Source organism: Rattus norvegicus, chromosome 20, assembly GCF_021556685.1.
Source record: "Rattus norvegicus strain SHRSP/BbbUtx chromosome 20, alternate assembly SHRSP_T2T, whole genome shotgun sequence".
Lineage (NCBI taxonomy): Eukaryota > Metazoa > Chordata > Mammalia > Rodentia > Muridae > Rattus > Rattus norvegicus.
Window position 1 is genome coordinate 34,118,412 of NC_141553.1, and position 17,209 is coordinate 34,135,620.

General features: G+C 43.5%; 1 protein-coding gene across 40 annotated transcripts in view; it reads right to left on the minus strand.

Annotated features, from left to right (window-relative positions):
- Fam184a (family with sequence similarity 184, member A) overlaps window positions 1–17,209 on the minus strand; it is a 124,572-nt gene that overhangs the window by 43,312 nt on the left and 64,051 nt on the right. For all 40 annotated transcript variants that reach the window (XR_015644885.1, XR_015644883.1, XR_015644882.1 and 37 more), the window contains 2 exon segments: window positions 16,854–17,051; window positions 5,770–5,892 (listed from right to left, as the gene is read on the minus strand). Coding sequence is in view for 27 of the 40 variants with exons in the window: in NM_001427095.1 (NP_001414024.1) it covers window positions 5,770–5,892; window positions 16,854–17,051 (321 nt within the window). In the remaining 13 variants the exon portion in view is untranslated.

Here is a 17,209-nt window from a genome sequence, read left to right on the forward strand (position 1 = left end):
AAATGCTATGAAGTCAAAACTCACTTGAAAAGAAACGGGCAAGCCTTCTTTTAAAACACACGAATGTTTTCCTTGAAATTATATATATTTTTTTGTTTTTACAAATATTGATGCCACAAAGGAAGTTCTAGAAACTTCCAATGCAGGTATCTTTGGGTGTGTGTGCTAAATGAGTCTGGAGGCGGGAGAGTGTGACCTTGTCAATGTCTTTAAATGCCCATAAACTTCATACAATGATTTAAAGATCCCCCTTTCTGTGCTCTAACATATATTCAAAGCAAAAGACTCTGAAAATTTGGTAAAACTTCATCCGTTTGATTCTCTGAACATAATATCTATCTAGACACATGGGAGGGCTATTTTCTTTCATAGTTATGACTGGTCTGGTCACTTGCTTTAAGTTCTCTGAGTCATTTAAAAAATACAAATTGTCATTCCTGATTGTCAAAGGATACTGACATGGTCATATATAACAGCCACTTACGGTGTCTGAAAACGTAACTAGTTTATAGTGATAGAAATCCCAATTCTATATTCCATATTGCTCACTCATATCTTAACTCTTGTGCTGATCTGGCTTATGAATAATTGCGAATGGTAAGTGAGTCACAGAAAGGAAGGCCTTGGCAACAACTAGAAGATTATTGAACCTAGCAGAAAGTCTAGACTTAGGTCCAGGCTCGGCCCATATAAAACAGGAATACCAATCCCCATCCTGTGGGGTTACTGTAAAGAATCATATTAAAGGATATGGGAAAGATATTAACTAGAAAATATATAAAGGACACTCCATGTGGAAAGGACAGAGCCTGGTATTGGCCGACAACAGAGCCTACAATTATAACACTTGGGAGGTTCGAGGCCAGCCCAGAAGACAGAGTGAGCTCAGCCTGGCTTGGACACTGTGGTAAGATACTGACGAGGAAGCCCTGGAGAGATGGCTTGGCATTTAGGAGCACTTGATCCTTGAGGATCTGGTTTCAATGACCAACATCCACAAGGCAGCCCCCAACTGTCTGTCACTCTGGTTCCAGGGGGATCAGGCGCCTTCTTCTGGATTCCACAGTATCAGGCACACATGTGGTGCATGCAGAGTCATAGATGTAGGCAGAACACCCATATGCGTAAAATATTTTTAAAATAATTTAAAGGAAAAATAGCCACCACATTTAATAACATGGAAATATCCTTGCCCAGCGTAGAAAGTTTTCAGCTGAATAAGTATTATGTGAATATAATATATTTAAAAAATAATGAAGAAGCGTATTCTAAGTACCACGTAAAGAATAAAGGAAAGTTGTATTAAAGAAATAAAGAATCTAATTGAGAGGGAAATAAATATTTCCTCTTTTTTGGCTAAAAAGCAAAACGCTTTAACTCATACATAGTTAAGTGTAATGAAATACAAAAATCAAGTGAGCGGTGAAAATGGCTGTTTTCTATGAGTCTAATACAAATGGATTGTTTGAAAACATCTATTGTCTGCCTCTGTCAAATCCCTTCTGGGCACATGGGAGATCAACTCTCCTTCCCCATCGGTGTCCTGTGGTCTCAGCAGGAATTCAGCCTAACTCCAGCTAACAGTTGGTCAGAGTAGACCCCAATACGGCTGCCCCATTCTGTAGCCAGTGGGAATGTTTCCAGAACAGTCATGGGGATAAAAACATCATTCATAGAGATCTTACACATTTTGGAAGAAAATGGGTCACCTAGTGACATTCTCTGTCAGCCAGGGTCAAAGGAACGCATGACTGAAGTATAAAGTCAACATCAGTAAGGCAAATCCAAGAGGACAAGGACACCCAGTTCCAGGGTCACCAATTTCAGTTCTGAATCTGCTAGAAGCTCACATTACCCAGGGACATTTTAATCACTTGGGTTGGGATAAATCCTTTGTCTGCTGGTTTGCGTTCAAACTTCTGCTCTTTGAATCAGAGGGAGAACAACCTAGATCCTTCTTGTTATCATGACTTCTGCGAGCATACGGAAGACAGGCTTCGCCTCCCTTGACTCTGCATCTGTTCATGCATGCTGTTCTTCAACCCCTTCTCTGTGGAGGCACAGGGACTGGTATGGACATGAGCGTGAGCCTTGACCCTAAAGTAAGCACACTCATGCTTGTTCATAGCATCAGCCTTACACTACACAATTATTCAAAACAGTTCCTGTGGCCTCTGTTCTATGAGAGCCGCCTAAACTCTAACTCGCCCAGCAATCTCTCCTCATTGGTCTTCGTATTTTCTGCAAAGCTAAAGCACTGTGGGCATGATGATGAAACAGAGCTTGAAATAATACCACTCGGACTAAAATTTTCGTTTTTACCCGCTCAGTATGTGGCACGGACAAGTTCTCTCTTTCTGAAGTGACTTAGCGACTAGAATCTCCTACCCTGGCTTGTTTTCCGGATAGAGGAGAGAAGGGTACAAATCAATGCTTGGGAGATCAGAAGCACCATAGACACTAAGTATTCCTACAGTTGCTGATGCCCCCCCCCCATATCTATACTGATACTCCAATAGTCTCTATAAAGGCCCCATGCATTGGGCCTTTGTATAGTATTTCCTCAGTTTATCATCCTGTCCAGCCTGTCAATCATGTATCTTTCTTTCACAGAAGACATCTGGATGTGTAAATACCTCACTCTGTGAGACTCCATCCTAGCAGGGACTGTGTTAGCTACCTGCAATGACAGCACCGCAGAGCTCTCTGTACCTAACCAACCATTACAATGTTCACTAAAGAAACGAGTAGGCCAATTACTAAAACACACCATATATACTCACTATTTGAGGGATACAATCTTTTACATCTCAGTACCTAAACATCTGATCTGCAAAAGGAACCCCAGTCCCTCTGCCATGTCCCTTGTACTATGACCAGGCCACTAGCGGATCACGTGGTGCCTCCACGCAGACACAGGTAATGCCCACAGGTGTGCAACCAGTTCCAGAGCACAGAGAGACAAAGAGGACAGAAGCTTGTACATGAAGTAGAAAAAGACTTCCTTTCTGTTTGGGGAAACGGGTTCTGTGGAGACTAAAGCTGCTTCTGAATTTGTCCCACAAACATTGCTGACATTTGCTCAAGAATCCTTCATTATTTGCTTACGGTGACAAACGTAAGACTGAAGCTGCGGTTGCAGGGCATGTCCGTCCAAGGCTCCCACAGAGCCTGCTAAGTCCCTTTCCAGGAAAAGTACATGGGTCCACATTGCCCTGGGCTGCTTCTGCATGGTTATCTCTCTACACAGTCAGCAGCACGGCACAGCCGCAACGTTAATCACAGCCAATTTCACGGCCATGGAATGCCTTGCTGCTCGTTCCTACCTGTTAAATTTTGTGAGATTGAAATTACCATTCTTGTTTCTCATTAGTTTATAAAAACAAAACTGCGGTGCCGGTTCTCCTTACTGTCTTGTAAACACTCTTTTTTTTTGGGGGGGGGGTGGGGACCGAACCCAGGACCTTGCGCTTCCTAGGCAAACGCTCTACCACTGAGCCAAATCCCCAACCCTGTAAACACTCTCAAGGCAGTGTGCAACCACTTACACCCACTTCCTCTTTCTCTCTCTTTTGTGTCTGGAAATGAAAAGACAATATAAACTCCATTTGTCTCCATTTAAGGACCAGACCTTATTTCCAAAAAGGCCACAAGGCACCAGCTTCAGGAATAGACCAGAAGTCCCAGAAACTAAGTCATAAGACACCAGCTCTGGGGACAGACTATAAAATCCAGAACAAGATCATAAAATCCTCTCCCAAAGAACAGCCTAGACATAACCAGAAATTTGGGGAAATATCTCATCTCAGTTGGGGTCATCTCCGCTTGGCAGCCCGATCTTATCACATGACTGAACGTTCATGACGCAAGAGTGCAGACCACCCACCACTGACCACCTGGGACTCCCTAGCACCCACAAATGAACTTTTAGATTACCTAATCCTTCTACAGAGTCCCCCAGTTCCCTATAAGAAGGTCTGTGTGCCTTTGTCTGGGGTTACCATTCCAAAGAACAGCTGACCTCCTATGCTGGTTGTTTCTGCAGAGTAAAGTCTCTTTGTCTTTGCCTACTGAGTCTGAGGTCTTCCTTCATCCATTTCCAGACCCTTACAGAATGTTTTCTACTCCAGCCAGAAGGTTTGGCTTTCACTGAAAGACCACACAAGTCCTGCGGTGGCTCCTATAAACATGTACTAACACTCAGGGCACAGGAGACATACAAGGCATGTGTTACCATGACTTAGAGAGTTGAGACTGGGTTCTTAACCTCTGGAACGCATGCCATTCAGAGTCACTGATGATAGGTGCTACAATTCTTAAAAATGTACTCCTTACGATTTTAAACACATATTTATATTAGACTATCATAGGATCTGCAGTGTTTTACTTTTCTAATTACTAAAGCTGCATGCATAATAATAAAGTTATAACCTGTTCTCACTAGTGATTTGTGAAGGGGTTTTATAAAGTTTTAGTTAACTTGGAAATGTGGCTGTCCTTCATTTTAAGTTCAGGAAGCAGAAGAGGAATCCTATCCCTGGAGATCTGAGTCGGCAGGCTCAGATCGGTCAGAAAGGCTGCCCAGTCTGGAAGCAAAGCAGAGTGTCCTGAGCAACGAGCCAGACAGATTCTGGGGGAGCCGTAACCATGTGGCACCAGAGCATCACCGGGACACTGAAACCTAATTGAGAACGTAGCCAGGAGAGAAGAGAGTTACATATTCACTGCAACTCTACTCAGAAGTTTCAGTACGTAGGCTGGGGAAAAACAAACGGAGATAAACCATTTAGAACTGAGATAGTAAACCCGAGAAGCCCACATAAGAAACAGATGGCCACGGAAGTGCCTTCTGGTGAGAGCAGGCCATGGTAACTTGGGTGGATTTTGATGAGAGTGCATTTGTGAAGTCGGCGTGGATTAGCTAGGACAACAGAAGACGGGCTGGGCCGCCGTCAGTGTCGGCCATTAGCTTCTATCCCTCTCTAAGGTAGGATTCTGTGCTTTCTCTGGCTAAACATTTAAAGACAACCCGAGGACACTGAGCGCAGTCTACAGCCCACTCAGGGGCACTTGTGCCCTTCGCTGTGGTTTCCGAGGGCAGATTCAGAGTAAGAACAAAGCGGCAAGAGAGGGCTGTTGGGAGAGACGAGGTCAGGGAAGGAGAAGCTGGCAAGACGCAAAGGGTAAAGACAAGAACTCAGAGAGTTAGAGGGAGCTCACCAAGAAGCCATAGGCGGATAAACCAGAAAGAAGGAAGGTAAGTGTTGGGGAGGCATTTAGCAATTGCCACAACAGAGACAGAGGAGGAACTGATGTCATGATTTATAAATGTCTTCATCTATCTATCTATCTATATTTTTTACTTCCTTTTATTTATTTTTACTTCTAGCATTCTTCTTATATTATAACCTTAGCCTCTGCTTTCCTATGATCCAACAGTTTGTTTTAGAAGTCAGTTTCTAGACCCTACAAGGTTTCTCTCTCTAAAATGAGGCACAGTGAAGACTAAGCTGCCATTTTGCACATCAGCTGCTCCACTTTCACCTGCTAAGGGGTGGCTCCATTGCTTTGCCTTCCTCCTCAGAAACACTGCTGGCTAATGATTTTGACTGTGAATGTTTACCTCATAGGATATAAACACAGCGTTAGGAAAATCCAGCACTGAGTCTAGATCTTTGGCCAATTTCTCACCTACCTATACACTGGCACCAGACTGAGTGACTGTAAGGTGTATGTATAATGTAGGAGAAAGGCCAAAAGAGCTCTTGCCTCCTGATTGGCTGAAGTCAGCTTGTCTCCCAGCGCTTGCTTTAGATTTTCTAGCTCTAGTTGGAGCTGATTTTTATCCTCTTCCAGACTCAGTTTCTCCTTTTTATGTTGTTCTTCCAATTCCTTAGAAAGAGAAGAAAAAAATTTTAAATTAGTAAAAGTGTAGTACTGTGTTCCCGAAGATTCCAATAAATACAGTCCTGTCAATACTGTACTTTTCACATCAGCTCTCCCTGTAAATAAGGTCAGAGTTAACTGTGGTACCATTTAATACTCAATGTGGCAGATCGAGCCATTCTGGTATAGCCATTAGGTAATGCTTTTAGTCATAAGAGTGGGTGACTGGCTAAGCTCCTGTAGAAAACCAGGAAAGCATGGTCATAAATGTCATTTGGCATGATAAAGCGACTGTTATGATTCTCCCGAATCCTCCATTCTATCATTTCTGGAATTCACTGTTGAAACCTGGAGTGTAGGTGAGAAGGAAGGGACAAGAGCACAGTGAAGGGATTAGGGAGTAAACTCAGGGAAACCGGTACCTTTTAAGAACTTAGCGGTTCCCTAGGCATGCTGCTCGACACCTGGGTCTCATCAGTAGTAAGATGTGGTACAGCACTGGCTTTAACAACTCACGGGACCAAAGAAGGAGTCGCTTACTCATCAGAATTAAACTAAATGTACAGAGAGAGGAGGGGATCATCTAGGTAGAGAACTGACAAACTATAGAGAGAAAGTCCATCGATGGCATGACCAGTCCATGGTATGGTTAATGGGAAAGTTCTTATTTTAGATACAAGAGAGAGAACAGCCAGAGGCATGTGGACAAGTCCAGGGCAGACAGAGAAGGAAACAGGCTGGACATGGCCATTGACTGGACATGGCCAGGGCTTTCTGTAAGAGAGGGGAGATTAGTTGGAGATAGGGAATACAGAAAGCGTGAGGAGAGAAACGGAACAGGGAGGAAACCAACAGGGCAGGAATCGAAGGGTTATGGGAGAATGGGCAGTTCTAGGGAGGGAAGCCCAGGAGCGGGAGGGAATCTAGGGTAGGGGAGGAGGGGAGAAGGGTGGGGATGCCATCGTGGACTTCAGAATGTACAAGAGGAGCCTGTGATTCTCAGGGAGCCTGGAGGCCAGTACATGCTTCGATGTCCTGATAGGTGCCATGGGTAGGCTTTTACCCAAACGCAAGAGGTCCTCCTTCAATCTCGGCTGAGCTCACTTCTGGATGTATGAACTGCCTTTTGGAGTTTGGAAACTTGCGGTTTCCTTTGGACCTGACACTAAGTGTGGTTTGAAGAGCGTGCCAGTTAAAACCAACGGCAGAGTAGAGGGGCACTGAGCAAAGGCAGAGGAAAAGGGAGATTTAAGCACAATGGAGGCGCGTATACATGCAAAGTTTGGTAGAAGTACGGCTTCTACAATATAAGGTGAGGAAAATTGTGGTAAGGTTGTGTTAGGGACCTCCATGACAAACTGGAGTCAGATGGTACTGGGGAGAGGCTATAGGTTTTGGTATACGACTGATACACAGTTATGATTTAGTATGGTGAAAATATTTAAATTACAATCTATAGAGGGAAAGAGTCTCCAGGGGAACTGGCACTGCCTTCCACAACTCTAAACACTGGACTTGTTGGCTAGCGTCTTCTTTTTTTTTTTTTTTTTTTTTTTTTCAGCATGGAGAGGCATACGTTTATTCTTATTTGGAAGGAATCTGACAAAGAACCAAAGAGTTATAATAAATATGAACTGAAAATATTGTCTTCTAATTTGAGAAGGATGGGTTGTACCGATTGTAAGTGGAAACTAAGCTGTGACTTTCTCCAGTTACTGAATCAATTTTACTCATTTCCCCTCCTTTCCAACCCCTGTCTTTGATGCTTAGTTTTAATTGCCAGCTTGATACAACCCAGAGTCACCTGATACAGTCTCCATGAATGACTTTTTTTTTATATTTATTTAATACTTAATAATAATTCTTTGATTTCCGGGCAAACATCCCCCTCCCCCCTCCCCTTCCTTATGGGTGTTCCCCTCCCAACCCTCCCCCCATTGCCGCCCTCCCCCCAACAGTCTAGTTCACTGGGGGTTCAGTCTTAGCAGGACCCAGGGCTTCCCCTTCCACTGGTGCTCTTACTAGGATATTCATTGCTACCTATGAGGTCAGAGTCCAGGGTCAGTCCATGTATAGTCTTTAGGTAGTGGCTTAGTCCCTGGAAGCTCTGGTTGCTTGGCATTGTTGTACTTTTGGGGTCTCGAGCCCCTTCAAGCTCTTCCAGTTCTTTCTCTGATTCCTGCAACGGGGGTCCTATTCTCAGTTCAGTGGTTAGCTGCTGGCATTCGCCTCTGTATTTGCTGTATTCTGGCTGTGTCTCTCAGGAGCGATCTACATCCGGCTCCTGTCGGTCTGCACTTCTTTGCTTCATCCATCTTGTCTAATTGGGTGGCTGTATATGCATGGGCCACATGTGGGGCAGGCTCTGAATGGGAGTTCCTTCAGTCTCTGTTTTAATCTTTGCCTCTCTATTCCCTGCCAAGGGTATTCTTGTTCCCCTTTTAGAGAAGGAGTAAAGCATTCACATTTTGATCATCCGTCTTGAGTTTCATTTGTTCTAGGCATCTAGGGTAATTCAAGCATTTGGGCTAATAGCCACTTATCAGTGAGTGCATACCATGTATGTCTTTCTGTGTTTGGGTTAGCTCACTCAGGATGATATTTTCCAGTTCCAACTATTTGCCTACGAATTTCATAAAGCCGTTGTTTTTGATAGCTGAATAATATTCCATTGTGTAGATGTACCACATTTTCTGTATCTATTCCTCTGTTGAAGGGCATCTGGGTTCTTTCCAGCTCCTGGCTATTATAAATAAGGCTGCGATGAACATAGTGGAGCACGTGTCTTTTTTATATGTTGGGGCATCTTTTGGGTATATGCCCAAGAGAGGTATAGCTGGATCCTCAGGCAGTTCAATGTCCAATTTTCTGAGGAACCTCCAGACTAATTTCCAGAATGGTTGTACCAGTCTGCAATCCCACCAACAATGGAGGAGTGTTCTTCTTTCTCCGCATCCTCGCCAGCATCTGCTGTCACCTGAGTTTTTGATCTTAGCCATTCTCACTGGTGTGAGGTGAAATCTCAGGGTTGTTTTGATTTGCATTTCCCTTATGACTAAAGATGTTGAACATTTCTTTAGGTGTTTCTCAGCCATTCGGCATTCCTCAGCTGTGAATTCTTTGTTTAGCTCTGAACCCCATTTTTTAATAGGGTTATTTGTCTCCCTGCGGTCTAACTTCTTGAGTTCTTTGTATATTTTGGATATAAGGCCTCTATCTGTTGTAGGATTGGTAAAGATCTTTTCCCAATCTGTTGGTTGCCGATTTGTCCTAACCACAGTGTCCTTTGCCTTACAGAAGCTTTGCACTTTTATGAGATCCCATTTGTTGATTCTTGATCTTAGAGCATAAGCCATTGGTGTTTTGTTCAGGAAATTTTTTCCAGTGCCCATGTGTTCCAGATGCTTCCCTAGTTTTTCTTCTATTAGTTTGAGTGTGTCTGGTTTGATGTGGAGGTCCTTGATCCACTTGGACTTAAGTTTTGTACAGGGTGATAAGCAAGGATCGATCTGCATTCTTCTACATGTTGCCCTCCAGTTGAACCAGCACCATTTGCTGAAAATGCTATCTTTTTTCCATTGGATGGTTTTGGCTCCTTTGTCAAAAATCAGGTGACCATAGGTGTGTGGGTTCATTTCTGGGTCTTCAATTCTATTCCATTGGTCTATCTGTCTGTCTCTGTACCAATACCATACAGTTTTTATCACTATTGCTCTGTAATACTGCTTGAGTTCAGGGATAGTGATTCCCCCTGAAGTCCTTTTATTGTTGAGGATAGTTTTAGCTATCCTGGGTTTTTTGTTATTCCAGATGAATTTGCAAATTGTTCTGTCTAACTCTTTGAAGAATTGGATTGGTATTTTGATGGGGATTGCATTGAATCTGTAGATTGCTTTTGGTAAAATGGCCATTTTTACTATATTAATCCTGCCAATCCATGAGCATGGGAGATCTTTCCATCTTCTGAGGTCTTCTTCAATTTCTTTCTTCAGTGTCTTGAAGTTCTTATTGTACAGATCTTTTACTTGCTTGGTTAAAGTCACACCGAGGTACTTTATATTATTTGGGTCTATTATGAAGGGTGTCGTTTCCCTAATTTCTTTCTCGGCTTGTTTCTCTTTTGTGTAGAGGAAGGCTACTGATTTATTTGAGTTAATTTTATACCCAGCCACTTTGCTGAAGTTGTTTATCAGGTTTAGTAGTTCTCTGGTGGAACTTTTGGGATCACTTAAATAAACTATCATATCATCTGCAAATAGTGATATTTTGACTTCTTCTTTTCCGATCTGTATCCCCTTGACCTCCTTTTCTTGTCTGATTGCTCTGGCTAGGACTTCAAGAACTATATTGAATAAGTAGGGAGAGAGTGGGCAGCCTTGTCTAGTCCCTGATTTTAGTGGGATTGCTTCAAGTTTCTCTCCATTTAGTTTAATGTTAGCAACTGGTTTGCTGTATATGGCTTTTACTATGTTTAGGTATGGGCCTTGAATTCCTATTCTTTCCAGGACTTTTATCATGAAGGGGTGTTGAATTTTGTCAAATGCTTTCTCAGCGTCTAATGAAGTGATCATGTGGTTTTGTTCTTTCAGTTTGTTTATATAATGGATCACGTTGATGGTTTTCCGTATATTAAACCATCCCTGCATGCCTGGGATGAAGCCTACTTGATCATGGTGGATGATTGTTTTGATGTGCTCTTGGATTCGGTTTGCCAGAATTTTATTGAGTATTTTTACGTCGATACTCATAAGGGAAATTGGTCTGAAGTTCTCTTTCTTTGTTGTGTCTTTGTGTGGTTTAGGTATAAGAGTAATTGTGGCTTCATAGAAGGAATTCGGGAGTGCTCCATCTGTTTCAATTTTGTGGAATAGTTTGGATAATATTGGTATGAGGTCTTCTATGAAGGTTTGATAGAATTCAGCACTAAACCCATCTGGACCTGGGCTCTTTTTGGTTGGGAGACCTTTAATGACTGCTTCTATTTCCTTAGGAGTTATGGGGTTGTTTAACTGGTTTATCTGTTCCTGATTTAACTTCGGTACCTGATATTTGTCTAGGAAATTGTCCATTTCCTGTAGATTTTCAAGTTTTGTTGAATATAGGCTTTTATAGTAAGATCTGATGATTTTTTGAATTTTTTCTGAATCTGTAGTTATGTCTCCCTTTTCATTTCTGATTTTGTTAATTTGGACACACTCTGTGGGTCCTCTCTTTAGTCTGGCTAAGGGTTTATCTATCTTGTTGATTTTCTCAAAGAACCAACTTTTGGTTCTGTTGATTCTTTCTGTGGTCCTTTTTGTTTCTACTTGGTTGATTTCAGCTCTGAGTTTGATTATTTCCTGCCTTCTACTCCTCCTGGGTGTATTTGCTTCTTTTTGCTCTAGAGCTTTTAGGTGTGCTGTCAAGCTGCTGACATATGCTCTTTCCTGTTTCTTTCTGCAGGCACACAGCGGTATGAGTTTTCCTCTTAGCACAGCTTTCATTGTGTCCCATAAGTTTGGGTATGTTGTACCTTCATTTTCATTAAATTCTAAAAAGTCTTTAATTTCTTTCTTTATTTCTTCCTTGACTAGGTTATCATTGAGTAGAGCATTGTTCAATTTCCACGTATATGTGGGCATTCTTCCCTTATTGTTATTGAAGACCAGTTTTAGGCCATGGTGGTCTGATAGCACGCATGGGATTATTTCTATCTTTCTGTACCTGTTGAGGCCCGTTTTTTGTCCAACTATATGGTCAATTTTGGAGAAAGTACCATGAGGAGCTGAGAAGAAGGTATATCCTTTTGCTTTAGGATAGAATGTTCTATAAATATCTGTTAAGTCCATTTGGCTCATGACTTCTCTTAGTCTGTCTACGTCTCTGTGTAATTTCTGTTTCCATGATCTGTCCATTGATGAGAGTGGGGTGTTGAAATCTCCCACTATTATTGTGTGAGGTGCAATGTGTGTTTTGAGCTTTAGTAAGGTTTCTTTTACGTATGTAGGTGCCCTTGTATTTGGGGCATAGATATTTAGGATTGAGAGTTCATCTTGGTGGATTTTTCCTTTGATGAATATGAAGTGTCCTTCCTTATCTTTTATGATGACTTTTAATTGAAAATTGATTTTATTTGATATTAGAATGGCTACTCCAGCTTGCTTCTTCTGACCATTTGCTTGGAAAGTTGTTTTCCAGCCTTTCACTCTGAGGTAGTGTCTGTCTTTGTCTCTGAGGTGTGTTTCCTGTAGGCAGCAGAATGCAGGGTCCTCATTGCGTATCCAGTTTGTTAATCTATGTCTTTTTATTGGGGAGTTGAGGCCATTGATGTTGACAGATATTAAGGAATAGTGATTATTGCTTCCTGTTATATTCATATTTGGATGTGAGGTTATGTTTGTGTGCTTTTCTTCTCTTTGTTTTGTTGCCAAGACAATTAGTTTCTTGCTTCTTCTAGGGTATAGCTTGCCTTTGAGCTGGGAGTCTTCACTCTCTTCTATACCTATTATCCTTACGTTTGATCTTCTCATTGAGTCCTGGATTTCCTGTATGTTTTGGACCAGTAGCTTTTTCTGCTTTACATTATCTTTGACAGTTGAGTCAATGATTTCTAGGGAATCTTCTGCTCCCGAGATTCTCTCTTCCATCTCTTGTATTCTGTTGGTGAAGCTTGTATCTACAGCACCTTGTCTCTTCTTTTGATTTTCTATATCCAGGGTTGTTTCCATGTGTTCTTTCTTGATTGCTTTTATTTCCATTTTTAATTCCTTCAACTGTTTGATTGTGTTTTCCTAGAATTCTTTCAGGGATTTTTGTGTCTCCTCTCTATGGGTTTTTACTTGTTTATTTATGTTTTCCTGGAATTCTTTCAGGCATTTTTGCGATTCCTCTCTGTAGGCTTCTACTTGTTCTCTAAGGGAGTTCTTCACGTCTTTCTTGAAGTCCTCCAGCATCATGATCAAATATGATTTTGAAACTAGATCTTGCTTTTCTGGTGTGTTTGGATATTCCATGGTTTTTTTGGTGGGAGAATTGGGCTCCGATGATGCCATGTAGTCTTGGTTTCTGTTGCTTGGGTTCCTGCGCTTGCCTCTTGCCATCAGATTATCTCTAGTGTTGCTTTGTTCTGCTATTTCTGACAGTGGCTAGAATGTCCTATAAGCCTGTGCGTCAGGAGTGCTGTAGACCTGTTTTCCTGTTTTCTTTCAGCCAGTTATGGGGACAGAGTGTTCTGCTTTCGGGCGTGTAGTTTTTCCTCTCTACAGGTCTTCAGCTGTTCCTGTGGGCCTGTGTCTTGAGTTCACCAGGCAGGTTTCTTGCAGGGGAAAAGTTGGTCCTACCTGAGGTTCCGAGGCTCAGGTGTGCTCGTGGGGTACTGCCTAAGTCCTCTCCGCGGCGGCAGCAACCGAGAAGATCTGTGCCGCTCTTTCCGGGAGCCTCCGTGCACCAGGGTTCCAGATGGCGTTTGGTGTTTTCCTCTGGCGTCTGGATGTGCGCAGAGTGCAGTCTCTTCTGGTTTCCCAGGCGTGTCTGCCTCTCTGTAGGTTTAGCTCTCCCTCCCACGGGATTTGGGTGCAGAGAACTGTTTATCCGGTCTGTTTCCTTCTGGCTAGCGTCTTCTTGCAGGCTGTGACAGCGGTATGAAGTAAACTCTGTAGGGATGCAGTGTTTCTCACGAGGGCCTCGTTTGCACGGGCATAGTCTCCCACAGTCCCAGTAGGAGGGCAGGTGGTCTGCATTATGACACTATTGGGACATACAGTTTAAGCAGGTGAGCTTTTCATATTGGGGGAAGATGGCTCCCTTCTGAAACCCTGGTTCCTCGGGGTCCAAGGCTAACCTATCTGAGGAGAGCCATCTTGGGTGCTACGTTATTGTTTCTGCACAGTTTGTCCCTATACAGTTCACACGGTGAATCCCTTCAGTTATAGTAGGAGATTTAATCCTTTTGTAATAAATAAGGAGAAGAGAGGTCATATTAGCTGAACTTTGTTTTATTTTTTTCACTGTCATAAACATTTATTAGTCACCAAGTTCCTTAGGATAATTCTTATCTTTTTTTCCCTTTTACTGAAAATAGATTTTTTTCCCTCCTGATTATGGTTTCCTCTCCCTCTTCTCCTCCCATTTATTTTTTCCTCACAGCTCCTCTCATTTAGACCTGCTCCTTTTCTGTCTCTCACTGGAAAGAAAAACAGACTTCTGGGGGATAATAAAAAGATATAATAAGATAGAATAAAAACTAACAGGTCAGAGTAGGACAAAACGAACAAGCAGAGGTAAAGGAGCCCAGGAGAAGGCACAAGAAGCAGAGACTCACTACTGGCACACTCAAAACAGGAAACCGGAAGCCATGTTTATGTGCACTACGTAGTGCAGACCGCAGGCCCTGTGCATGCTGCCCCGGTCTGCATAAGTCCTTTGTGTGCATTGATCATTCAGAGGGCCTGGTTCCTCCAGTGTCCTCCACCCGTCTGGCTCTACACTCTTTCTGCTTACTCTTCTGGATGGTTCTCTAAGCCCTGTGGGAAGGAGTTGATGGAGACATCCCATTTAAGGCTGAGGGTTCCAAGATCTCTCGGTTTGCACAACGTCGAGCTGTTATTCCATCCCGTGTGCTGCGGGGGGAAGCGTCTGTACAGGGACTGTTTCCCTGAAATCCTCTTTAAAAACTACTTTGACACTAGAGGAAGGGGGTTCTGGAAGAAAGCTAGTTTTAGCTTGCTTACTTAGCATTTTCCCTGGGCGGCAACAGGGGAAGGGGGCGGCAGTAGGCAAGAAGCAAACTGTTGGCAAGTGATACCCAGAAGGCAGCCCAGAGGGCTCTGTGGCAAATCCCTCCAAACAGGAACTTTTTCCTCAGGAGCTCATGCGCCCCAGGAAGGAAGCAAACTGTTACTGGTGTGGTGAAGGGAAAACTCGCTGAGTTCTATAAAGCTGGTCCCAGCTTCTGAAAAGCAGGAGGCGATGGCTGGGGGAGGGGCTCTGGCCAGCCCAGCTGTGAGCCTAAGTTTCTCAGACCTGTGCAGCTAGCTGCCTGTGACCATGCTGCAGCGCCTGTGAGCTGTCACCCGTGAGCTGTCACCCGTGCTGGGGTGGGCTTTTTGTAGATGCAGCTGCTTTTGAGTCATTCCTGCTCCTTGTAAGTAACCCCTCCTCTGTGCTCCCAATAAATACTCATCGCTTCCCCAAGTTGCACACTGGTGTAATTATTACTTTGGTCTGTTACAGCCTCTTTCTGGGGTGGGCGGGTGTGTATATTTCTTCCCCAAGGGAACTTCCAACACAACACAGAGAGCTTTTGAATGTGTTCGCATATAGGAAAGGCCACGCCATCTTTCTGATGACAAACATGTTTGCTGTAAGTGGAGGGCTGGAAAGACAGCCCAGGAGTTAAGAGCACTGACTGCTCTTCAGAGGGACCCAGATTGGATTCCCAGCACCTACATGGTGGCTCACGACATTCTGTACCTCCAGTTCCAAGGGATCCAATGTCCTCCTTTGGCTTCTGTGGTACTGGTACACATGTGGGGCAAAAACACTCGCTCATAAAATAAAAATAAACACATCTAAATTATTTTTCAAAGGACTCTAAGTGGGCTAAGGCAGGTTTAAAGGTAGCTCAAAACTTCAAATTGTATGGGTAAGAGATGACTGGGGGTGGGGGGGATGAGGTACAGACCCTTGCATTAAATAGCATCTAAAGGCAGGACATCATCAATTAAAACTGGACGTGTAAATAAAGGTGATGAACAATAGCCAGCAAGTAGCAGTGTGCAGTGTATGCATTAGTGTGTACCTCTGAGCAGAGCACAGCCGCCTCATTAAGCAGGCACAGGACTATACCAGGAGGGGACACGTGAGCTGGCATGGAAAAAAATGGCAATCGGTCTCATGAGAGTATGTCACTAATTGTCTCTGCCTGGAGGAACACATAATAGTTCAGGCAGAAGTAACATTCGACGAAGAAATTTTAATTTTCACATCCTAAAGTATGCCAGTCCTTATGTCACAAGATGAAGAAGTATTATGGCAGAGAATCCAAATTTACATTCTATCTATTCCACTTAGTAAGGTTGGTGACACTAATCTCGAGTCGTGAGTATCAAGGGACATTATCACAGAAAAAAAAAAATCACTCGTAAACTGAAAAGTACAACTATATGAACCATTAGAGCCCTTTAGCAAATGTCCGCACGAGGGTAATGAGATGCCTTACGGTTTTACAGACCCGAGACCCAGGTCTACGTGAGTCTCAGATCGCATGGGACTGAGTACGCTCCCTTATAAGTAAATGGGGGGCAACAACCAGTCAAGACACATAGAAAAACGATGTATCACGCGTAACCCCAGCACGCACGCGCACATGACAGCAAGCACTAGTGACGTTACTGATTACCACAGCCAGGACATGCCTGAGAACTCGACACTTGCTCCATACTGTAGGACATGTGACATCCTCTTCTGGCAGAGAAGGTGTCAGAGACAGCAGCTTGGGCTGAGAGCCACCACAGCCAACAAGCAAAGGGCTATGGAAAGGTGTCAGGTATGGTAGTCGATTTCCCTTCTCTGCTGTGTAATACTGGTTGTCATACAGTGCCATTCATAAGGTGAATCTTTAAGGAAGGGAAGAAACTAAAAACACACGCGTGCATGAATAATGTTCCCGGGAAGGAAGCCATCTACTAGAAATGTGTGTGGGTAAGTTAAGGCTTCCTGAAACGGACAGTTACCTCTTGATGAAGAAGTCCTAGAGGAAAGAGTGTCTCAGTTACTGTTTATGTAAATTAGCCTGCCTTAATAAAGCAGCCCCACATCAGGACTTAACATAAGCCGGGTGTGTCACTACTGGAATCATGGTTTAAAGCGTGATGATAAGACGGGAGCTGGGAAACCCCAGCAACTGTTGTTCCGGAATACAAGTCGTGACGGAGCACAGCCAGACTCCCGCCAGTTTAAGCTGCAGTGGCGAACAAGTCTGCACTCACCGTCTGCAGCTTGATCTTATCTCGGCTTGCATTGCTATGGACTGCCTCGATAGCCATGTGGTGTTTCCAAGCTAGTTCTTCCAGAGTCTTCCCGTGGGTCTCATTTAACTGGGCCACCTCCCCTTCCAATCGAGTTTGCAGGTTCTTAAGCTCCATCTCGTAATACTCTTGCTGCGTTCTCTTGACTTCGTTTACTTTCTGGAATGAAAAACCAAGATCAAGAACTGGAGTCTGCTTCTCCATCAGTGCTGTCAGTGTCTGGGTACCTTAGACATGTATAAACTGGAATGAACGCAATGCGTCAGGACCTAGACTTTGAAACCTTACGATTGGTTTTCTCAGAGAGTAACAAGGTG